Source organism: Centropristis striata, chromosome 11, assembly GCF_030273125.1.
Source record: "Centropristis striata isolate RG_2023a ecotype Rhode Island chromosome 11, C.striata_1.0, whole genome shotgun sequence".
NCBI classification, from domain to species: domain Eukaryota; kingdom Metazoa; phylum Chordata; class Actinopteri; order Perciformes; family Serranidae; genus Centropristis; species Centropristis striata.
The window spans coordinates 12265244-12291005 of NC_081527.1; the positions used below are offsets into that span (position 1 = coordinate 12265244).

General features: G+C 38.7%; 2 protein-coding genes across 2 annotated transcripts in view; both read right to left on the reverse strand.

Moving 5' to 3' along the window:
- The window catches only part of LOC131979967 (uncharacterized), a 30580-nt gene extending 26371 nt beyond the window's left edge, over window positions 1-4209 (reverse strand). The window contains exons 1-2 of the mRNA XM_059344056.1: window positions 4030-4209; window positions 385-1601 (exon numbers count right to left, since the gene is read on the reverse strand). Of these exons, the coding sequence (XP_059200039.1) occupies window positions 385-1527 (1143 nt within the window). The 5' untranslated portion in view covers window positions 1528-1601; window positions 4030-4209. The remainder of the gene's footprint in view (window positions 1-384; window positions 1602-4029) is intronic.
- A 6120-nt stretch (window positions 4210-10329) lies between these two features.
- kcnn1a (potassium intermediate/small conductance calcium-activated channel, subfamily N, member 1a) overlaps window positions 10330-25762 on the reverse strand; it is a 108535-nt gene continuing 93102 nt past the window's right edge. Inside the window, exons 6-9 of the mRNA XM_059344208.1 lie at window positions 25325-25435; window positions 21858-21985; window positions 17840-17909; window positions 10330-14328 (exon numbers count right to left, since the gene is read on the reverse strand). Coding sequence (XP_059200191.1) covers window positions 14023-14328; window positions 17840-17909; window positions 21858-21985; window positions 25325-25435 — 615 coding nt within the window. The 3' untranslated portion in view covers window positions 10330-14022. The remainder of the gene's footprint in view (window positions 14329-17839; window positions 17910-21857; window positions 21986-25324; window positions 25436-25762) is intronic.

Sequence of the window (25762 nt, forward strand, 5' to 3'; positions counted from 1 at the left end):
AAATTAATACTCTTGTATTTCTGTGTGTTTTATAATTGTTATTGCAACTTTCAGTTTGCAAACTGTAGCTTTATCCAACTTAACTCTCCGCTTGTTGGCTTTTTTACAAGTACTGATAAAGTCAGAGATAAAATTAAAATTAAAAAATACACAGATCAATTAGAAGTTCCACGTGATCAACCAAATTCTTTTCAAATTCATTAATCGATTATAAACTGATTAATTATTCCCATCCCTACTATGGTTAAGTAACTCAGATAATCATACCTGTCAGTTTAATTATACTTCTATACTAAATCCATGAGCATAAAATCAACTCTTGAATAAGATTGAAGTCTTTTTATGAGAATGAGTGATTATATAAAATCTCCATAGGATAATGACCTGTGTGTTTTTCTCAAAGTGCTCCCTCTCCCTGCGTGCGGCCTCATGCCTCCACATCTTCAGACACACCACGAAGCTTCCCAGATACATGACCATGTTGATGAAGATGAATGCCGTTCCCGCCATCTGGCCCCCGTCCACCCGACACAGATTGGCCATGATGGGGTTAATGCCGATCGTCATGTAGCACAGCCCCCCGCGGTTCAAGTCGTTCAGGTAGACGATCCCTGCCGCCATGTAGAGCAGGAACAGTGCCACATTGATGAAGGCCTCCGTCAGAGGCCACCAGGGGGCGTCGAGGAGGATGGTGCGGTAATACATCGTCATTCCCATCACCAAGAGAGCCAGAGTCACAATCCAGCAGACTCCAGCCACTGCCAGGATGAAGGGAGTCATAGGGCCTCGGTAGCTGTACCCAGACAGGCCCTGCCCATTGTTGTAAACACCGTTATAGAGTCCGTAGCTGTTGGACCACTCGCTGTCTTTCTGGATGTAGGCGATGACGCAGGCTATGACCATGCCCCCAAACAGGAGCTGAAGTCCAGCAAGAAGTCTGAGCAACCCTGGCCAGGACTTCAAATAAGAGTACTTCTGGTTGTAGACCTCCAGTTTCTCAGCGTAGTACTCTGCAGGGTGGATACTCGTGAGAAGAGACTCCTCTCGTGGGCCCTCGTGGAACAGGTCTTCACAGGGACTCTCCCTTAACAAAGGCTTATGGGAGTTGTGGCTGGAGTTGCCAAGTGAATCGCCCCAGTTCTTGCGCTCCAGCAGGGGACTCACAGGAGGGCTCACCCTGGTCCCATTAGGAAGGATCTGGATCCTGCTGGTGCTGGCTTCAGAGCCATTAAGACTGTCACTTTCCTTTGTCCATTTATGGATCAGCCCCCCCCACGACGGAGGGATGAGGGATTTCAGTCTGTCCTTCATGCTCCCTGATTTGTCCTCCTTCTCTGCGTACGGTGGAGTGCTGGATGTGCGCCCCGTGGAGGTAGTATCACCATCATCTGTGATATTATCTGGTGTGGGTGTGTGAGTAACCCACACAGGCACTGGTGGTTCACTAATGGAGTTCCTCTTGCTCGAGGAGGACCCGATCACACTTTCAGGCTCTTGTCTCTTGAAGTTCCTGCTCCAGCTTTTCATGCTGCGGGCTGATTTTTGTGATTCATTGAGAAAGAAATGATCCGAAGTACTTATGAGGCATGGAGAGGGAAAAACTGTGGGGGGAAAAATAAATTATTAGTTATGTATAATAAGCATATAAGCATATATGCCGTAATTAGATGCTGTAAAATGTATAATTAGGTACCCCAGTAGCTCACATGTGATGATTTTAACAAGACTTCCATGAACTTATAGGTTGTATGTAAAAATGAGACATGATTGCGAAATCCTGACTACACCTTTTTCTAAGCAATAACTTCCCTGAGCAATAAAATACAACACACCTTCCACATAATGATTTAAAGTTCATGAACAAATCCAAGTTGGAAGAACAACTTTGCAAACTTCGGCAACCAGACCATGTGAGGAGCATCTGAATCACCCTGTTTACACCTGGCATATATCTGTATCCTGTGTGTTATCTCCATAAGAAAATGCCAGCTGTAAATGCAGATCAAATGTTAGTACGCAGGTGTACATGGGGCCTAAAAGTTGTCACTGTGACGTACAACTAGCATTTATTCTATATAAAAGTTAAAATGTATTATTACATTTTTTAACTTGATTGGCTTGTATAAACCCAATACATAAAGTAATAAAGGCCACTTCCTTTTTGTCAAGCTTACATTATCATTACACGGTAATGCAGTGAGATTTTGACAGAAAATAATGCTGATTTTATGTTCACTGAGAGACCAGAGGGAATTATTATTAACACTCTGACTTCTTGCATTAAATATAATATTACAGTCTTGTCCTTATTTGTGAAAATACCTATTACATGGTCACCCGTAAAGTTGGAATCATTTTGTTTTCAGACACAATCCTCTGTTAATTGTGTTTTTTATTTTCATTGTGATATGTTTGAGAGATTGATTAATAAAGTTTTGAGAAGATGTACACATCTGTCAAGAATAAATCACATTGTCACAATCATTTAATGTAAAAAATATATATTTTATTCCAACTTTATATTTGTTGGCTACTGATGCTCACTGTTGTTGTGATGGCTGTATTTGTATTTATTGTCAGTGATAACTGTGTTTAATGTTGTAAGTCTTTTTTATGCTGCCTTCTTGTCCAAATCTCTCTTGACAAAGAGATTTTTTAATCTCAATGAAGCTTTTACCTGGTTAAATAAAGAATATATACAGGTGCATCTCAATATATTAGAATATGATGGAACAGTCCATTTCCAGTGGTTCAAGTCAAATAGCCCCAACCAAGTATTGAGTCATATAGATGGACATACTTTTCAGAGGCCAAAATTTCCATATTAAACATACTTATGTATTATACTTTAAAATTGGTCTTTTGAAATTTAATTTTTTTTGAGACACTGAAATTTAGGTCTTCATTAAATGTAAGCCATAATCATTATAATTAGAAGAAATTAAATAAATGTTTCATTCTGTGTGTAATGGATCTATAAAATGTGTTATTTCCACTTTTTTTTAAATGAATTACTGACATAAATAAACTTTCTATGATATTCTAACTAGTATTATATATATAAAATATATATTTCTAATTTATTGAGATGCACCTGTATATATATATATATATATATATATATATATATATACATATATATATATATATATATATATATATATATATACATATATATATATATATATATATATATACAGTACAGGCCAAAAGTTTGGACACACCTTCTCATTCAATGCGTTTCCTTTATTTTCATTACTATTGACATTGTAAATTCATCAAAACTATTAATGAACACGTGGAATTATGTACTTAACAAAAGTGAAATAACTGAAAACATGTCTTATATTCTAGTAAGCAAAGGGTGGCTACTTTGAGGAATCTAAAATACAAGACATGTTTTCAGTTATTTCACACTTTTTTTGTTAAGTACATAATTCAATATGTGTTCATTCATAGTTTTGATGCCTTCAGTGAGAATCTACAATGTAAATAGTCATGAAAATAAAGAAAAACGCATTGAATGAGAAGGTGTGTGTCCAAACTTTTGGCCTGAACTGTATATATATATTAAATATATTATTCAATATCAGGGCACATTTATATTTATCTTATATCAAAAGATCACTTGTGTATTACAAATGTTCTGTGAGTTATGAAGGAATATAATAAGTAAAATTGTGCCAGGTCTCTCCTACAAAGCTCAAGTAAGTATTTATAGTCTGCTAATAGATTTTCATATTGGATGAAAATTAATAGGAAAAAAATAGTGTGGGCTGACAGCAGTCAACACCACACACTCTGCTACAGCAGCAAACAGCTCAGAGAGGGACCACAACAGGACTACGGTGCAGCTCAGACTCAACTAATAACAGAGGAGTTTAAGCTGAGCTGTGACTCACATCAAGCTGCTGCTGCCAGCTCCTAACACACAGTCAGGAAACTGTCACAAAGTGGAAACACATCAATAACACAAATCATGTTTGTCTTTCTGACAACAAAGAAATACCTCAAAACTACTTTTCTTACCCGTTTGACCCCAGATCGTCTCCGGTCACGCTGTTGGACTTTGATCGGCTAGTTTGTAAGGAAACAGGAACTGATACCTGCAGTAAAATGTCCACCGTGTCCACCGGGCCCACTCAGCTCGCCCTCTTCAGTCTCTCAGGTGACTCACTCTGAGTGTTAGACGCTCAGTTCCACACACGCAGGCCGATTGGCTAATGTGTGTGTGGAGAGCTGAGGGGGGAGTAAAAGCTTAAACATTAAACCTGAACCGCCCCTGTGCTGGTGCTGACTGGCACTGCTGGGTTAATCTGTGGGGGAGAGAGAGAGACTGTTGACATTCATAAAACTGACGAGAGGAGGTGGTGAGCATGCATGTAACCCACAACAGGTGCTTTGAAAGAGCCTGGATGGCCATTTAGACTACTTGTAGTCTAAATCATCTGCACTTTTTTGATTAAACAAAGGGTAAAAAGTTGATAATCCGTTCTTTAATACTGCTACTCTGTACATATAAAAGCCTAGCAGTGTCTTGTAACACTGAAAGTATTACAGCTATCTCTTTAAACTATCAAAAACAGTGGCTTGTCCACAAGATTACACTTATTTTTAGAGACAAGCATGTGTTTGATATCAGCCCTGTGATATCAATTACATCTCATATCTAAGATCTGTGAAATACTGCTTTATCATCCCGTCTTTTATGAATAATTCATTCTCTTCTCAGCTGTGTCACATTGTGCTGCCGCCACGGAGGGGAGTGTTTGGCACTAGAGGGCAGCAAGATCCTGTGCTTCTCACGTAGACGCTTCACCACCAGTCTCTCTCTCTCTCTTCCTCACTGAGTAGGTTCTGTGTCCCTCTTTCTCACTCTGTTGCATTAAATTGCATGAAACACTGTGAACATCAACTGACATCTATGTTCTAGTATGTTTTGATCGTGTTTCTTTAGCAATGTGTAAAGAATAGTACAAAATGCACACTGATTTTAACATATTATAATGATTCAAGTGCAGGTGGTTATTTTAATCTAATCAGTATCCAGTCCGTCTCTCTGCAACATTCCCCTTTAGCAATGAATCTTCTCTTCATTAAGATTTAACCCTCTGTGTCTGACTCCTGCTGTGTAACGTGACGTCACTCTGTGCCAGCTATTCTTTCCGAGCAGTGTGGATTTTCATGTAGAGAGAGCTCAAGGCAAGGACATCTGTAGTGACCCCCCCCCCCCCCCCCCCTCCACCCTCTATCTCTCTGACACACACTCTCACTCACTGCAGCACTCGTAGCCAATACAGTACAGTAAACACATAATGCAACCCACTTTCTCAAGTGAGTAGCGAGTCCCACCAGTGGCCTTGGCCCCGGGCTACCTCATCTGTTGTTTCCATGCATGTCCTCTACTGACGGTGCAGGTGCCTGCTCAGCTGCAAATAATATGCAGAACAATGTGAAAGTCATGTATTGGAAGTGTGTATAAAGCAAAGGTCTGACATGTAGTTTGATGTATTTAATAGTGTTATTAATACATACAGGTCTCACTGTCCTGTGAAGCATGAATATGGAGCACTGACCATATGTGAAATCTTTTTTTTTTAAACTACATTTCGTACAAATATTTGCATACCTGTTATCAAATGTAAAATTATAAAAAGATAGATTAAGAAAATAAGTGAGTAACTGTAAATGTTTTTTATGGTAAATATGAAACTATAATCGAGAGAAAGTTAGCTTAGCTTAGCATAAAGACTGGAAACACAAAAAGTTCTCCAACCTAAACGACAGAAGAGGTTGTGTGTCAGTATCGCCCATTTTGACACGTAGGTACGTATCGCGGCTCGCGTTTCACGGCAGGCTCTAAAAATAGCACACAAGTACAGTTCACGGTTGTTAAAAAGGCTGCAGTTATTGTGGATTTATGGTGTAAAACCACTGACCTAGGTTTAGGGCAAAAAACCTATTGGTAAGGCATTAAAAAAGTTTAAACCGTATTAATGAGCCGCAGGATTTAATAATTTTATTCATATTCAAGTAAGTGAATCGCTAAACCAGATGTAGCTGGACATCTCTAATGCTCTGTTGGCTCATAGATGCAGAAAAGCCAAGTAATATTTTACATGGTTGGCTTGAACATGAAGTTGGCTTCATGTGTCACTTAAAAGAAAAAGGCTAAAAAAAGATGAACTATTCCTTAAGTTCCAGACAAATTTCGATAATGGAAGAGGAAATTGTCATTATCCTTTTGTCATTTAGATATATTTCATTGAAGCTCTTCCAACTTGTTCCTCTGATTAATTTCTCTCCAGCACTTTAATTTTCTTTAGTGGATTTGGGACAACTTACTTTTGTCTTGCCTGTAATGTAATTTTCCCATTGACCTCCATGCATTTTTAACATTTTACAGTGCAGTTTTGCTTCTGCTCACACTGTATGTGGTGCGATGGCAGGAAATATCTTAAACAATTCTTTCAAAAGGGTCAAAGGCATCGATCAGTGGCCTGACTTTGAGTGCGTCGTTAAATAGTGATGTACTGGGTGATCAAGCATTAACAGATGAGGCCGTAGTGAGTGATGTAAGTGTTGGTGGCTGTAGAGAGAGTTAATCTTTATAACTGATAAAAACAGTACTGCTCTTGTGAGTGATGTGAGATGTGATCATAGATCTGAGTTTCTAGCCTTGGCTGGAATGATTCTGTCAAGTGGAGGACAAATGGGAAGCTACATGTATACATTATGTGTGCGTGTGTGTGTGTATCTCAGTGTACACAGGCATATACACACTGCAGACACATACATGTGCACTTTCATGCTTGAAGTCCTGACACATGGCTTGAGGGCTCAGAAAAAGGCTCTTTTCTTCCTGCAGAGCTAAATGAAGTAGAAAAGATACGGCAGCCTCCAACAGACAACCTCATTTGTATCAGTTCATTCTGCCTCCGAGAGGGAAACGTGCAGCGGAGGGAGAGATACAGATAGGTACAGATGGAAAGAGAAAGATAGAGAGAGAAATGATTGATGCTGAAATAAATGACACTCAAAAAAACATTTGTTGGAATGAAAAGGCCCTTCACACCCACTCTCCACCACTCCAGCACTGTGTATTAAAAAAAGGCCAAAAACCAAAATCAATACTCCTATTCTCTCTGATTTCCCCAAGTGTATGCCAAACCACGTTAGCTGTAAGTGATAGGGAGGGCATTAAGCATAATGCAGCTGCTAGCTATTAGCTCCCGGGGCAGACAGGGAGAAAAGTGGGGCCTGTAATAAATTCAATAAATAACTTCCCCTGCCTGCCACAAGCTGTCCCTGAAGGACCCTTTCACACTCTGGGATGATCCTCAACCCCCTGCAAGCTGATTCCTCCCCCGTCCTTCTCCGCCACTCCGAGGGTCATCTTCATTCCTCTGCAACCTGCTTCCTTCTCCTCTTTCCTCACGATAGACTTCAGTACCCTCTAGGGGAGATCTCTGGTAATTTGATGCCTCTTTTCTTGTCTTTCACACTTAAATACAAGAGTAAGGAGCAGCTGGGTGACTTAACTGTGCTCATTAAGAGACTGACATTGTTACAGAAGGAAAAAGGCAAGCTGACCTGTTCAGGACATTAAAGTAGCTGGATATCTGTGGCTAAGTCGGTTGTAATTGACAACATTTTTCATTTTAGCTTGCACTATAAAACACGATTCTGATATATGTTTGAAATCACACATTATTCACAATATCATATATCAAATGATAAATACAATGGACCCCATGGAGCAAATGATGAACCATCCAAATTATTCTTTCATTCATTTTCCTTAACTGCTTATCCGCACTCAGGTCGTGGGGGGCTGGAGCCGATCCCAGTTAACATTGGGCGAGAGGCGGGGTACACTGGACAGGTCATCAGACTATCACAGGGCTGACACATAGAGACAGACAACCACACTCTCATTCACTCCTACGGGCAATTTAGAGTCACCAATTAAACCTAAGTGCATGTTTTTGGACTGTGGGAGGAAGCCGGAGTACCCGGTTTGAACCCACGCTGACACGAGGAGAACATGCAAACTCCACACAGAAGAGCCGCAAGAGGCGAGAGTGCTAACCTCTACACCACTTTGTGACCCCAAAATCAGTTATTCCCACAAAAACACAACATTACTAACGTGTTTAAAAACATAAATGTGTTGTGACGTGCAAATATTTTGGTACATACCAGAAAATTGTAGCAATGCCATCAAAAAAACTAGAAGAAGAAGAACTTCAACAGTAAAGAAATCAACATATTGTTAATAAATTAGAGCATCAATACTAGTGTCACAGGGAAATAATGAACCCAGCTATAGCACTTAATATCCTATGCTGTATTTTTTTTTTAAATTTGGTTTTCCCATTTTCCTCAAATTTACTTGTATTGCCATGTGTTGCATTGGACAAACAATCCGAAAGACTGTGAAGATGAGATGTGTTTTTCTTATATTGGTAAGACTTCTTTCTTCATAGAAAAGCAACAATAAGACACCTTTTGTAAATCCCCAAAAATCTACTGACACAATAAAAACAATTGTGTAAAGGGACAAAAATAAGGGGACATTTGTTCATAAATCACTTCCTCCATAAGGCCCAATATTTCATGCAGTGATGCTGTGCTCCTATGGGAGAGATGAGGAGCAGAGGAGCTGTGTTTCCACTGCTGCATGTCTTTGGGGTTGGATAGCAACAACTACAGGGTGACTGACTCGGCCATTCTTGCGGGATATCATTCTGCTGCCAAGTCCCTCCTGATTTGGCTGTAATTAACCAGGCTGGGCCTTGTTTGTGCATGTGGACATGAATAGTAGCTTGTTATTTGAACATTAATGGCAGTGTGTGTGTGTGTGTGTGTGTTGTGTACAGCTCATAGTTCACCTTGGAACAGCGCCTCAGCAGCTGTGTGTCCTCTGGAGCGATGTTTATGTTTATGTCAATACATCCTCCTGTAATCATGTTTTAGGATGTCCCTGCCTAGCAGTTTTTCAGTAAGAGCCGCGCAATGTCTGTATCTGTCAACACATGTGCCAACTCACCTTTCACTGTCACAATTGGCTTTAAGCTGCTGCCAGTTCCCTTTTCCTTTGGGGTAGACAGTGTGTGAAGAAGTTTCAGATTAGAGGTCGTGCATGGCAGGGTTTTGAACCGTTATTTTGTTAATTTTAAAGGGACACTGTGTAATTTTTGGCCACTTGTAGCAAAATAGGGGGCAGAATTTCACCTTGTGCAAGAATGATGAACATGAATAACTAATTGCAGCAATGACACTGTTCAAGATTGTAAAAGTCAATCAAAAGTGCATCTGAACACACATACAGGTCTTCTTCTTGCCTTTATGAATGTCTCTGACTGAACAGCTTGCAAGTTAAAATGATCTTTGCAAAGATTTGAGTGTGTGGAAGCTCTTTTGAAGTTTTAGTTTTATATTTAATAGCTTCAGCCCCACAGCTAAGTCTCATACCTGTGTATTTATTTATTTATAACTGTTTAAGATGCAATATTACAATTCAACACTCAATAAACATTGCAATGTGCTCAAAAATATAGAGCAAACATTTGAAACTAAAATTAGGACCTCAATCCGAACTCACAGTCGTTCAAGGGACGTAGAGTGTGTTGTGAGGGATGAGAGTGATTACTTGCTCAGTGGAGCGCACAGAGACTAACAGCCCAGCAGAGAAAATACACAGGCGGATGTGGAGCCGCGTGTGGGGTCCTGAGGACAGACTGGATGCTACTGTGACAAGTGGTAAAACAAGACAGGAAAAGCTACACAACACAATACATAGCTGTCTTTTATGGAAGTAAATCTGTGTCATCGGAGTTTGAAATAAAAAAAGACGTTGAATTTCTAGCACTGAATATTTTTGCATTGAAATTATGCATCTGAATGTTTTTTAGCTTTAAAAATTCAACCTCAGAAAATTCAACCGCAAAAATTAAACCACAAAAAATTAAACCGCAAAAAATTAAATCTCAAAAAATGAGTTGAATTTTTTTGCGGTTGAATTTTTTGCAGTTTAATTTTAATGTTAAAAAACTTTCAGACACATAATTTCAATGCATAAATATTCAGTGCTAGAAATTCAACATCTTTTTTATTTCAAACTCTGATGACACAGATTTACTTCCATAGTCTTTGACCTGACGTCAAAACTTCTTCACATTCTGTTGATAATCTTGCTTCATTTTTTAGAAAGTTTTAACTGGCCATATCTTACACACTGCACCTTTAATGGAAAACAAAGCCTAAGAAATTGTTTCATATTAAAGGTTCATCTACTAGCTGCCAGAAAGAAGAAGAGAGTGATGATCATAGCTGAAGATAGTCTTTAATGGTTTGACCTTGGTGTCTCTCCTTGCTAGGACAAAAGTTCACCTGCAAAATGAAGGAACAGCGAACAGTATACAGAGAACATGTTAAACCCATTTGCCATCCATTAAAAGTTGATTTATTCCAGTGCTACTACGTACATTATGCATCATGTGGCAGTGTACACAGAACAATGATTGGGTTACATTTCTTCACTTTTGGGGATTTTTTCACTCTGGTATTGTTCAGTAGAAGTGTGTTCTGATTCCTGCTCTATGAGGAAAAGCCTACTTTTTCAGGATAATAAAAGACTCTGGGATGCGTTTATCACTTTGACTCATCTACCATCATCAGAATAACATCATGAATGTCCCTCACTTCAACTACAAAATACTTTTTTTATTTTCTGGCGGAGAAAATTGGGTCACTATTAAATATTGGAATGGTGTTTTGGCAGGACTTTGTTGGTGACAGGATAAAGAGGAAAACAAACTGTTTACAACAGGGTAAAAACAGAACCTGATTATACCTCCATCAGCAGTAAAAAAAACAAAAAACGAAATTAATTAAATGTTATCCTTAATTTGACAGAATTGTATCCTTTCTAAATGTTTTTCTACTGCATACCTGCAAGATGCTGCACTGCACCCAGCTACCTTCACCCCTGCGGTTCACCATTCGTCCCGTTTACTTGGCGACATCTACAATGAGGTCATATTTACAGGACACCCACTCTTGCTCTTCACAAATGAACTATTGCTCTCATCTTCTTCTTTTTCCCCCCTAATCTACTCTCTCCCTCTTTCCTGTCGCCTGATAAAGGATGAAGTCCTTAACACCAGCTCCCTCACATCTCTCTGGGGAAAACACTCCACATCTATGACGCATCTATGACTGAATATTACACACTGAGTGCAACATGGAACATGACCCGGGGGTTCCCTCGCTCCTTCCTTTCTTTGTATTTCTTCTTCATTCAAACCACTCGCTGCGGGCCGTTTGGGAAGCCTCTTTGTGTGTTGGAGGACTGATGTTCTTAATGATGACAGATGACAAACGCCAGGCTAAACCCTCGCTGTAATGAAGAGGTGGAAACCTTAGATATGAAAAGGCAGGTAAGGTGGCAATCAAGCAGATAGTCTTCCATTAGCCGTCCTGACGCTGTGGACGACACTGATTGAAACAGAGACTGTAATGGCGTGATAGATCCCTTCGCACTGGAAGGGTGGAGTGTAGCACTGTACGGGAAGTGGCGAGAGGTGGGGGCAGTAAAGAGTCATGCTTCATCAACTCAAGTTGAAAGGAAAAAGCTAATATTCATGCTTGATTAAGTTCCACTCGTAGCAAACTGAACATGTTCTTAAATGTGCTCTCTGGCCAGTCCAGAGCCTGTGGGAGAGCTCAGTGTCTCACAGGATTTAGACTTCACCCAGATTCAACCCAAAGCAGCTTCGGAATAATTAAGATGCACAAATAATAATATTCCTATTTGTCTGTTAGCTTAGGGGGCTGTAAAGATGATTTTTTAGCACTAACATCCTTTTGGGACTCAGATTATCTATCATTCAAACTACTGTAGGACAGCATGCTAGCCCACTAACCCACTGACTTCCTTGTCTGCCTTTTAGATGGACTTTGGAAACAAAAAATAACTTTTTCTTCAAATCAAAAAATGTACAAGTCATCACAACTTTAGGATGCATCATACACCATGCCGTTGAGATTCAAAATGTTCTAACTCCTCCTCCTATCATAGTGAACGTCTTAGAAAAGATAAAACAGAAGCCTGACGCTGTAACGCTAAAGCAACAGTTAGAAATTTTGGCTTATTCGCTCTCTTACTCAGTTGGATAAGAAGATTGTTAGCACTCTAACAAATGAGAGTGGAATCAGTCTTCTCATCTGAAACTCTGCTAGAAAAAATATAATCTTATTTCCCAAAACTATTCTTTCAAATTTGCAGAGGAACCCATCCATCAAAGTTTCTTCAGCACTTTTATTTGTATCCTTTCAGTATTCTTTCTTAATTTCTCTTCACCTCATATTTTTAAACAGGGAATGCATTACAGAATCACATTACTGCAACTCTCTAGGTTCGGCAACTCTAAAAACTCTAGGTATCCTAGTAAAAATGTTCTAAGTAAAAAATAAAAGAAAGAAAAGGCAACAACCAAACAAAAAGTTAGAAAATCAAAATCATGTAAAATCATCAAGCCATCCGAGGAAGATTGTGTTTCATTATCATTGTTGCACAGAACCATGCAAAGGGGGCAGGGTTGGTTTCTCAGTTCGACCAGTGATGTGTGCCTGTGTGGCCGTATATACCAGCAGACCTGAAGCCATGCCATTATCTGAAGACCACAGGAAGCTCTAATTAGTGTTGGTGAGAAAGGTAGACTACTACATATTTCATTGTTGTGTGTATGAGTGTGCAGCATTGAGCTAAAAGTGAACTCGTTCTCTGACAAACACACTTACAAATATTCTCTCAGTCTGTCTCACTTTCGCTTACTCTCTGAGCTTTTTCACTTCTCACGGTGTTAGTAGAAATAGAAAAGAAAAAAAAAGGTTTTTCAAAAACATTTAGAGTTGCTGTGTAATGGAGGCAATGTTATGCATTACATTAAGACATTTCTTTAAATTTTTGGAGAGGAATGTATCTGAAAAAGGAATGCAATGCTGTATTCAGACTGTTAACATTGTAAAAAAGCTCTGAAATTAGTAATTAAATAACCCTCTACTATTTATACATTCAGGCACTGAAAAATCACATGTCAATATGTAACTAAAAAAGATAGTCGCTCTCATTTTTCCCTTGGTAAGAACAAGGAAGCTGAAACCTTGAAGTTGGCAACTGTGTAAATTTTTCCTACCCAGTAGTAATGCCATATGCATCCCCTTTGCTCTTCTTTTGTGTGACAGTTTCCCCTCCCCCTTAAGTGCATCTTCAGACACTGACCTGAAGTCAGCGCTTTCGCAGCCTCGTCTAAGGCTTTCAGCCTCACCTATGGGAAAGAATCCATGACACTAGTCTTTTGAAAGGGAAATCCAATGGTTTGTCTCGCTCTCCTCACCGGACAAACAGATAGACAGACGGATGGGTGGACGGATGTCCTCCATGGCCTCAGAGGGCCAGCAGGTGAGCCGAGGCCCTCGGCTCCACAGACCAACTTCCCCCCTCGTGGTTAAGGACTCTCCGGTGTGATAGCCAGCTCTCACCCCAGCGACCCTGAACTCAGTCATTTTTTTAACTATACAAGGGCTTTTACAAAAAAGCTAACTTGAACAGCCATACAATGGCTAAAACATAAACCATATCTCTACTTTATCTCGGTTTTTCAGTCATTTTAAATTTTTTTTTCTCTTTTTCTTTTTTTGGATGCATTTGTGTTTTTTCTGGTCTTTGTTTGCTTTTCTTTGTTCTTTTGGAGTAGCTCTGATCCAGTCCTGTGCTGAGAGGCTCAGTCACAGAGGAATTGGTTTTTGGATTTGATGTTGAGTGGGGAGGGAGGGGGGAGTGGACGGGAGGGAGAGAATAAGGGCAAGGATCAGGTCAGGGGTCAAGATATGGGTTCATTATTAGTCCAGACCTGGACTCGCCAGCGGTTACAGGGACGACTTTGGATGGGACAGAATGAGGGGACCAGTTGGGAGAGGAGGGGCTCGAAGGTGATTGCAGAGGGTTTCTCAAGGTTATCCGCTATCGGAGGAGGTGTGTGGTGCTGTGGAGGGAGAGCGCCGCCTACGGGCGGTGGAAGTCCAGGATCGCTCGGAGCGTTCAGAGCGCTCTGAAGCTAGTGAGGCGGGCCGAAAGCGGTGAACAAAGCCGTCCAGGAAGTCCTGCTGCTGCTGGGTTATGGCTTGGGAGATGAGGCAGGGCAGCGCCTGCAGGCTGCCCGTCACCGAGTCCAGCTTGTCCTCCAATGTGCCGATGCGCTTGTCCAGCTCCTCACTGCGCTCCTGCAGCTCTGACACCAGGTCATACATCACATTCTGGGTCTAATGAAGGAGAGAGAGTAAATGTGTTTGGGGAGGTGCAAGAACAGGAGGACAGAGAGGGAAGAGGAGGAGGGCCGGACAAGGGAGGGAGAGGCAAGATGACAAATAATAAAAATCTGTTTTACAACTTAATATACACGAGGAGATATGCAGCAAATAACATTTACAGGAGGTGCAGTATGAACTATGGCTGCTCAATTAAGGCAAAAAACATAATCATGATTATTTTGGTCAATAAAGGATCACAATTATTTATATACTGTATTGACTTTGGAAACATGACTGAACTTTTTTTTATCTGAAAATCAAATAAATAAATAAATAAACTTAAAAATAGGAATACATGACACAAAAATATAAATACATACAACAACCCCAATTCCAAAACAGTTGGGACAATGTGTATATTTATAAAAGTTAAAAAGTTCATCAGCTTCAACATAAAATATATTGTCTTTGGACAGTTTTCAATTGATGATCACATTATCAACATTTTATTTATCTTTAAGATGATATCCCAACTATTATGGAATCGGCGTTGTACACATTTAAATAATATAAAACTATAAAATAAAAATAAATAACGATTGACTATTTTGTAAAATAAGTGTACTTTCACAACCTACTAAAAGCTAATAAATAATTGTATTTTATTCAATATATAAAATTATAGATAAAAATAGAATGGACCAATAAAAATGAGAATACGTTGTCAAATACGTTATCAAATATGTTGTAGTGCACTGCCACAAGCAGAATATATATTGAACATTTAAATTAACTATATTTAATTCCAGTCAGTAACTCCGCTGTAAAGGAAAAGCGATGCGCTGGATTTATAACCCGAACACAAAATGAGAGCATTATTGGGAAACTGGCAAAATAATCATTTTATCTCAATGATCTTATTTTCGGAATTGTTGGAAGCCAAACACAATGAATCAGCCCGCCCCAGTATATCTACGTACCCAAGAAAAAAGCCTTTCGTGTCATAAATTACATGAGCAGACGGTCTAAATCAGACCTACTTGGTCTGAGGAGGGAGAATTAATGACAGGAAGCAGTGTGAAGGGGAGCTGGATAGTTTCAGCGAGTCAGCATTGATTTTTATCTCCCCACCGTTTCACAACCAGCTCCTCCAATCCATTTAGAGACGCTCTTTAATGCTTTATGTATATGCTTTACACAACTCACTCATATAATGAAAAGTGTCTCTATTATTTAGGCACTTATTGTTCCGCAGTGGATGCAGTGTTAATGCGTGTGATTCTTCTATTCAGTCCGTGGCAAAATAATATGTTATAAAATATATAATAAAGTCTTTGTATTCCATTCTTTTTTTTTGACAAAGTAAATACCATGCGGCACAATTTAATGGTCACTAGTAGCCCTTTTCAGACACTAGAACAGCTCAGAAATTAAATGATTTCTGTCATATATCAGTGTGAAAGGGTTACTTCACCACGGGGCTTAACAAAGAGACATTGAGCCGTTGAACCACTGTAGGGTGTACACAGATGGATCCGACCATCGAGCAGAGTAAGGGCAAGTAAACACACATTAAAGGAGTTGGCCTTAGAACCTTTTAAAATACACACTGGAGTGCAAATGCCATCCACATCAAATGAGGCTGCAGTCATGCACCTCCCTTTGAACCCCCTCTCTGCTCTGCTCCGCTGGGTCAGCTGACATCTATACAGCAGGACAGAAGCTACCGAGGCATGACTGCATCACACTCTTACAGCCAGGTTCCTCTAACACTGCCATATAAGATGCTACCGGAAACAGGAATTCACTCTGTGTTGAGTTGGAATTTAGTTATTTGACAAAACTTGGAAACAGCAAAAGTAAAGAAGAGGCCTCAGAGATATTCCTGGTCTTGTTTTGCCAATATTGTCTCCAGTGATTTAGATTTATGTATAAGAAGTACAATTACTCAAGTACTGTACTTTTTTTGTACAATTTTGAGATATGTGTGCTTTACTTGAGTGTTTCTATTTATGTAACTTTATACTTCTACTTCACTACATTTTAAAGGGAAATATTGTCATTTTTACTACTGTACATTTTCACGGCTAGCTCTGGGGAGGTGGAACGTCACCTCGCTGGCAGGGAAGGAGCCCGAGGTTGTGTGGGAGGTGGAGCGTTACCAACTAGAAATAGTTGGGCTCATCTCCACACATAGCCTGGGCTCTGGAACCAAACTCCTAGAGCGCTGCTGTGTTGGAGTTCTCCCCGAGGAACGACTTGCAGTCGCAAGGAGAAGGTCTCTGACTGTCTGTGCGTATGCACCGAACAGCAGCTCGGAGTACCCGGCCTTCTTGGAGTCTCTGGGTGGTGTCCTGGAAGGGGTACCACCTGGAGACTCTATTGTTCTTCTGGGAGACTTCAACGCTCACGTGGGTAACAATGATGGTACCTGGAGGAGGTGATTGGGAGGAACGGCCTGCCCGATCTGAACCGGAGTGGTGTTCTGTTATTGGACTTCTGTGCTAGTCACGGACTGTCCATAACAAACACCATGTTCGAACATAGAGTTGCTCATAAGTGTACCTGGTACCAGAGCACTCTAGGCCAAAGATCGATGATCGATTTTATTATCGTATCGTCAGATCTGCGGCCGCATGTTCTGGACACTCGGGTGAAGAGAGGAGCAGAGCTGTCAGCTGATCAACACCTGGTGGTGAGTTGGATCAGGTGGCTGGGGAGGATGCTGGACAGACCTGGCAACCCAAACGTGTAGTGAGGGTGAACTGGGAACGTCTAGCGGAGGCCCCTGTCTGCAGGGTCTTCAACTCACACCTCCATGTTCAACATGTTCAAAGCCTCAATTATTGATGCGGCTGGTAGGAGCTGTGGCCTGAAGGCCGTCGGTGCTTGTCGTGGCGGCAACCCAAGAACCAGCTGGTGGACACCAGCGGTGAGGGAGGCCGCCAGGCTGAAGAAGGAGGCCTTTCGGTCTTGGCTGGTTGAGGGGTCTCTGGAAGCAGCAGACAGGTACCGTTCGGCCAGAAGGCATATAAAACTATTGTAATTTATACATAGGTCTTTCCAATGTACATAACTTTTTTTTTAACAATCTTCAAAAAAAAAAAAAAAAAGTTTTAGTATTTTTTCATAAAAAGACATTTTTTTAAAAATAAAATAAAAAAATAAAAAAATCAATGTCATGTAAAACTATTGTATTTTATATGTAGGTCTTTCCAATGTACATAAAACATTTTTGAACATGGATTTATTATAGAAAAACAAGTGAATTATCCTGATTGAACCAAGATCTGTGAGAGGTAAAGAACACCATTGCACTAAATATTGATTGAGATGGTTAGTAATGGAGTTATTAATGAAATATAAACCATGTTCATTGGGATTTTTTTAGTTTCTGACACATTTGGATAATTAAACATCCCCGGGTATAACTGACCCACGGACAATATTTCTGTTCCTGAGAAATCAGAGGGTTAAATATTAACTCTAGCCTCTTTAAAGACGCATCAGATGGGAGACTTACCTTCGCCAGGTCCACCAAGGTGTTGGCCTGATCATTGAGTTTCCTCTGCTCCATCTTCACACTGCGCAGTCTGGTGGAGGCACAGGGAGGTGGGAACAGGAAGATAAGGGAAAGAGAAAGTGGACAAAGGAGAGAGGAGCGGAGGCGAAGAAGAGCAGCGGAGGGAATAAGGGAGTAGAGGGCGGTTTGCAGGAGAGGAGCAGAGAGAGACAGGTTGTTTGGGAGTGATGAAGGGGCAGAGAGGGCCAATAGGGAAGAAAGAAGGAGGAGGAGGAGGAACAACACATTTTTTATCAGGCGCGCTCTCACTGATGACATTGAGAAGAGAGAGGACTGCCTGCATGCATCGTAAATATATGACTTTTACATATCTATATGTATACATATATAGAGACATATATATGTATATATATATGCACAAGCATTCCTGGTCTTGGTCAATGCATTACCAACCAAAACATGCAAAATTATCAGAAGCATACTACGCTCTTTTTGAAAAAAAGAAAGACTGAGTTTATCATGTTTTATCTGTTATAACAAGATCTTTTTCTCATCATTTTTTTCCACTAAACTTAAAAAAAATGCTTAATAACAAGTCTTAGTACTGAGAGATGATCTTGTTACAAAGAATTTGTTTCTCAATAAAAAAAAAATCCCAATATGATGCCAAAAAAAGGTATTATTACCGTGACAAAACATGATGTTTTTTTTCCAGCGAGAATGCAATATGCTTCCATACAAGAAAACCTTAAAAAATCCATGTTTGAAATCAAAACATTCTCATCTCTTTCCACCCAAAAGTAAGACGTCAAAAAAGGAAAAAGATGACATGCCCTTTGTCAGTGCTACACACAGCTCAGTGGTAGGACTTCATATATACACACTGGTCATTCAGTAAGCGTGCAGTGACTGTGAGTGACTTTGTGCACAATGAAAAGTGAGTCTTTCAGTCTGTGTGTGTGTGTGTGTGTGTGTGTGTGATGGGTGTACACGTGTATGTGTGTATGTGTGTGGATGCCACAGATAAAAGATGAAGCTTGCCAGAAATAAACTGTCTACTGACACTGCTGAACATACGGCAACATAGACATTTCAAATAACTTGTGCAATGATACATCGGACATGTTTTGTGATGCTTTCAACATTGTGCCCCTTTATCTCTAATCAAATACATTACGGCCCCGTAAGAACTGCGAATGCTGATGCGAATAATGTGTCATTGTTAGCGGTGGCATCACACAGCCATCATTTGGATGTGCGAGGGGGAAGAATTTCCCTGTTCGGCAAATTATGAGACAGGATGACATTCAAGGGCATTTATTCATGTGCAAATCAGTATATCAGAGCGGAGTGAGACTGCTCGCTTACGGCTCTATCTCTGTGGGAAACCGTTTCAGCTCGCATGTGTCTGTTTGCTCGGCTTTGTTATCCCTCGTGGCTGTCGAAGAATGGGGGCTAAAAGCTAAAAGCGCTACTTATTAGTGTAGCGCATTATGAAAACAATTTCCTCCCACAAAACCACAACCTACGTGTTGTGGCTTGTCTTTTTGTGCTGATGTCGTCAGTGTCGTGTGCGAGCTTTGGTGTTTGATCTCAAAATAAGAAGAGATTTAAAAAAAAAAAAAATCAATATTATAACAGCAGCAGGTAACACTTTAGAACAACTATAATCAAGACATGGTAAACTGATGGATGATTAAACTTTTGTTAATTGTTGTTTTACTGTTGACAAACAATGATTTGATAATGAATCATCTTTACTAATTATAAGAAATGCTACTACTCATTTTATTATTCTTTATGAATTTTATGTACTATAATAAGTATTAATGATAAGTATGATTTTTAAACATTTTTTTTGGATGGCTTATATAAAGTTGCAATTGATTATTATAATACCTTGTTAAACGGTTAATAAATAAATACTTTGTATATCTATAAATATTATTTAGTGTATTATTAATTCTTATTATTAAGTTTACTTGTAACACACAGTTCAGACAAGAAAGCAATTCAAAGTGCTTTACAAAAGCATAAACATCCATTAAAAAATATTTTTTAAAAATGGGTAAAAAGACAATTCATAAAATAAATTTAAGGTTTTAATTTAATTTAATTTGATTTAAGGTGCTTAAAATTAATTATAGGGTAGAATAAAAACAAAAATAAGACGTAAAGTACACTAATGTAAGAGAAAGTAATGGATTTACATAATTAATACTTTGTCAGGGGTTAAAATGATTTTGGAAATCATCTAAAAACATTATTTGGATGTTATTATGAAGTTGCAGTTCCTATTGTTTATAATTATTAGCAGTTATTAGCAACTAACAGTAATTTGGCTTCATTGAATCTTCTATTTAGGATTTATAAAAGAGTGATTATTTGTGCATTAATATAATAACACATTAATATATATCTGTCTAAATTACGCTTAGGGATGCTTTTGAAAGTGTTACTAACTTTTTACAAATTATTATAATCATCAATTGCAACTTTTTAAGAGTTGTGTGACTGTTTGCAAATCAATGTGTATGTATTTAAAATAATAATAATAATACATTAATTTTATATAGCGCTTTTTTCAACACTCAAAGATGCTTTACATAACAAAAAAAGTAAATAAAAAAATAATTAAAAAGATAAATCAAGAAGAAGTCAGTAGTTGTAGGTGGATTTGAAGAGTTATCATTAACAAATACTTTAAATACTTTTAAAAAAAGAAATAATGTTGGAAACAGAAACTGTTGAATAATATAATTTATAGTATCAGGAAACCTTATTTATAACTATTGCATAGTTTGCTAAGAGTAAAATCCGTATTAACTCAAGTTTAATTATCAATTTAGCCTTTATTAAGGATGGTTATTATAAAGTGTTACCCAGCAGCAAACATTTCAACCTGATGAGAGCGACGTTACAGTACATTACAGTGTGTGTGTGTGTGTGTGTGTGTGTGTGTGTGTGTGTGTGTGCGTGTGTGTGTGTGTGTATGTGTGTGCGTGTGTTCATGGCATCACAAAGCCATCAGGAGTGTAGGATGAGTTCAGGTTAATATAGCCTCCAGAGCAGCTATATTAATCATGGGCAACATTATACAGAACACCGTAGATGATTATGAACCGCTGACCAGGCCAACAACGCTCCAAGCTCATTCTGTGCAAGATGCTTTTTCTTTCACACGTTCTCTCCAGACAACAACCCTCCACTACTGACACCGGTGGCAAAATGTTGATGCTTTTTTTTTTGTTTCATTCCATTCAAAGGGGAAATGGGAGGGAGAGGGAAGTAAATGGAACACTGAAGTAAAGAAAAACAAAAACAATTCAGCATCCAGCCTTTTTTTCTTTTCTTTTTTCTGTTTTTTTTTTGGTAACAGACGCTTTTCTTTTTCATGCATGTCAAACGCAGACATGGAGAGAGGAGGAGGAGGAGGAGGAGGAGGATGTTGAGGAAACAGTAGGAGGAGGAGGATACATAGAAGACTCAACTTACTTCTGAGCTCTGCGGTGATAGAGCAAAACAAAGACAGAACACAGTACAGAGTTTTAACCCCACAACATTCACGAAACGAGTGAAACCATTACACTTGTCACTGTAAGCACGGGGTAAAAGGGGGTCGGAGGGAGAGGGAGACGGGGAGGGGGATAGGAAGGACCATTACACTAGATTGCAGTGTGTGTGCTTATGTATGTGTGTGTGTGTGTGTGTGTGTTTTTTTACATGTTTCTGAACTTAACAATCAAAGGACTCTAGAAGAGGACATCGAGGACACTAGAAATATTCTCAGCTACAGCTACATTTCATCACTTTATAAGCAGCACAGCTATTAATAACACAGCCTAAATATTAGGTACCACAAATAACACATGGGTTGAACATCTTAAGAAGTATTTTTTAATATCACACTGTAGTTTCATTCCCCTCGGTGGCTGGCTGCTGGTGAACAACTCTCATATTTCTGTCCAAAGTTTTATTACACATTAGATAAGAGGAAACCAGGTGGAGCAGGACTTACTGGTGAATGGCTTGGAGAAACTTGCGCTGGTGTTTCCGCACCTTGGCGTGATCTATCTTCTTGACCAACTTAGTGTGTTTGTAGATGAGCCATGTTTCCCTGAGTACATTGGCAGCTGTGTTCTTTACCTGTGAAGCACGGCAGAGACAGACAAGGTTATAATAGTTTGGGATTTTTTAAAATTACATTTAATTTCGTTGTGAATTTTTGTTTTCAAATTCAGTTACTTTTAACCCTCCTGTTATGTTGCAGGTCGAATTGACCCATTTCAAAGTTTAAAAATCCCCCAAAAATAATAGTTAAAAGTGTTTTTTCATAAAAAAGAAATAATTTAAAAATGTAAAATACAATTTAAAAAAAAATCAATGTCATGTAAAAACCATTGTATTTTATATGTAGGTCTTTCCAATGTACATAAAACATTTTTTAACATGCATTTCATTTTTTTTAATGAAAAACAATTATCCTCATTGAACCATGATCTGTGAGAGGTAAAGAACACCAGTACTAAATATTGATTGAGATGGTTAGTAATGGAGTTATTAATGAAATATAAACAATGTTTATTGGTATTTTTTAGTTTCTGACACTTTTGGATAATTAAACATGCCCCGGGTCAAATTGACCCACAACCATTTTTGCTATTTCTGAGAAACAAACACATGGAGGGTTAATTGGTTTTTACAGTGAGTTTGCTAGTTTTAATTAGTTTTTATTACTTTTAATGCTGAGTTTTTGTTTAGTTTTTATTTGTGTTAGTGTTAGTTTTTTTTGTAATGGGGTATTTGTTGGGTGCGAGATTCAAAGAGGTCACAATAAATGTTGCCTTTATTTCCTTTTATTATCTATCTCAGCCCCAATAAGGTTTTTCACTCTTGCAGCTCCGGGTGTTTTGATTTTTGGTTCGAGTGAAGTGCTGAACTTTTTGAAGGCAATTGACTCACATAGTCATGTAGACATCCCAGTCTCAACAAACAGATTGTGTTCCTGCATTTACTTCACTTACTGGCAGCTGTTTGGTCGGAGATAAATAAATAGATTTCATGTCAACCAAAAAGGTTTACGAATAATAAAAGTTGACAAAGATGAAAACGAAGGACATTTTCACTTTAATTTTAGATGGTTTTAGTTGGTTTTGTAACCACAATATAGTTTCAATATAGTTAGTTATCATATTTTTCAGTTAGTTATCATTATTTTGTTAGTTTTCGTTAACTATAATAACCTTGAGACAGACATGAGATGTGCAGCAGCTTGTCCAAGAGGACGTACAGGTTTGATAGATTAAATAAAGTCAGGAACCTGTGATTAAAAGTGGCAGATAAGGAAGTAGAGTAAATTTCTATAGCTTTTCAATACCAGTTACAAGCTTTGCTTTGTCAGGAATTTACCAAGGTTACTTGGCTGTCATAATGTGGGGGAGTTTACTTCTTTTACGATGTGAGACAATAAGATCAGTGTCCGTGTAGGACATCTGCACTGTTGTCATAATGAGGACGTCCTGGAAACTGTTTTTACTTCCTCAATGTTTATTTTACAGTTGAAACACATCTGTCCGCTTGAAATTTATCACTATAAACGGGTGATTATCAAAACCATTTTTTCTTTATTACTCACACAGATTACCACCTACTTGACATTTGTATATTTATGACATGAAATGCACGGCTATGCTATTCACTGGCTCGCTGCCAACTCTTCTGCCTTTTCCCTCACTGCAGGCCGCTGAAAGGAGCATTACTGAGCGGCCATTATCAATCCACTTGACGAGGGCGGCTGCAACCAAAGGTGCTTTCCCAGTGTGTGTTTGTTTTCTGTCTCCATCACTAGCAGCCACGACTGTTCGACGTTGTGTGAGTAGACTTCATATGTTAGCCTGAGGAAAACCAGGTTTCAATGCTGCATCTCGTTGGCTTTTTAAAAAAAAAAAATATTTTTTTGCAGTTTCTCATGAGCTTTGAGGACAAGCAGCTGCAGGTAGCGAGCTGAATAGCAGACGGGTTACTGAAAGGAAAATCAGCAGAGTAAAAATAAAAAATGTACCATATGTTGTGATGTACAACAAGACCTCTTGTCTGACTTGTTTGGAATTATGGACACTATTTTAAACGATTAATCAATTAATTGGGTTACTCTCAAAGTTCCCCGCGTGCAGACTGAACTTCAGCCTTTTGTTTTAATGCAACCTGAAATGATCTTCAACTCACACTGAGGATCAATATGCCCAAAACATTTTTTTCAATTCCGTAGCTTGATTGCAGACTTTCCCGCAACTGTCTGAAACGGTTTTTAGGTTTGGTTGTTTTAAACAGCTTACTTATTTATTTTTCTTGTCTGTTATCTGTAATTAGAATTTGTATTTCTGTACTGTACTGTACTGACTTTTTCTTTATTTTACTGTTGAAGTGCTGTCTCTCGATATTATAATAACTTGTATCTGTAAATGATAATAATGTATGTGTAGAAAAATGAAGACTTAGTAGATTTATTAGTACCTTTTCTGTTATGGCACAACACGACATGTCCAAAACAGATCACAACTCTTCCTATGATTAAAGTTTTCTTTTTAATTAAGCCTACTTCTGATTCCTTCTGCTACTAAAGTGCATGTCCGATTGTGTGTGACACTAGAGTGGTGTGTTCTTATAAGTGGTCTATATACCTGTCTGTGGGTCTAGTTTTTGTTCTTTAGGCTACTTATTAACAGCCTGAAAAAATAACTCAGATCGGAGACAAACTAAAAAATAAAGAGACAAACTTTTGTCTCTAATCCTTTAAAACAAAACATTGATGCATCCTTTTTAAAAAGAAGAAAACAAAGGCAATACATTTTATGGATGGGCGTTTGGAAGAAACCTTCCAACTCGAGAATCTATAATGTTAACAATCAATTGATTGATTAATCGCTACACACATGGGCAAAATAAAAGATGTATATATATATACAGTACTATGCAAAAGCCTGTTTTGTTAACGGACACTTTTATTTTGAAAGGACAAAAAGAGAATTCCTGCAGATTGTTAAACTAAATAGGGCGAGATTAAACTGGAAAGAAGCTTTATGTTTTAGCCCCCGAAGAGGCATGAGGTTAGTTTTCACTGTAATCTTGCATATTTAAATGTGTTTTGTCTTTAACTTAGTTTTGGATAAAATTAAACCTAGTAATTCATGGTAGCAAGGTTTGACACAGTAAGCTAGTTTTGCTCAAATTAATACTCTTGTATTTCTGTGTTCAGTTTGGAAACTGTAGCTTTATCCAACTTAACTCTCAGCTCATTGGCTTATTGACATACGGCCGCAGAACTGAACGATCGGCCGTGTTTCAGTTCAGTAATACTGATACACAGTCAGAGATAAAATCAAGATTAAACAATACAAAGATGGATTAAAAAATTCCACATGGTCGACCAAATTCTTAACAACCAATAATCAATCATTGAGTGTTACTTGGTTTGTTGTGACTCACTCGTTTGCAGAGCTGTGTGTCCATCATGAAGTTGTGGACATGTTTCTCAGCCTTGGTCAGCTCCAGCTTCCTGGCTACCACTGCTACCACCAGTGCAGTGCAACCAGCTCCCTGTTGCACGAAGACACAGTCAAACAAACACAGCAACATTATGTTTGAGAGCTTTCCATTACTAATCAAAAAACAAGAACCAGAAAAGAAACAAGACGAAGCAGCTCAAAGTCCTGAGCATGTTATCTAACCAGGAAGACTTAAATCTCTACTGTTTTTCCAGTATGATAACTCCACATTAGTTAAGTACAGCAAAATAACTGAAACAAGTTGTGTTTTTCAGACAGAAATTGTTTGGAATTCATTAGAAAAGTGTAGCAGGCCAAACATACATAAACCAGCAAAATATGTAAGACAGGATTGTGCCAAATGAAAGGCATATATACA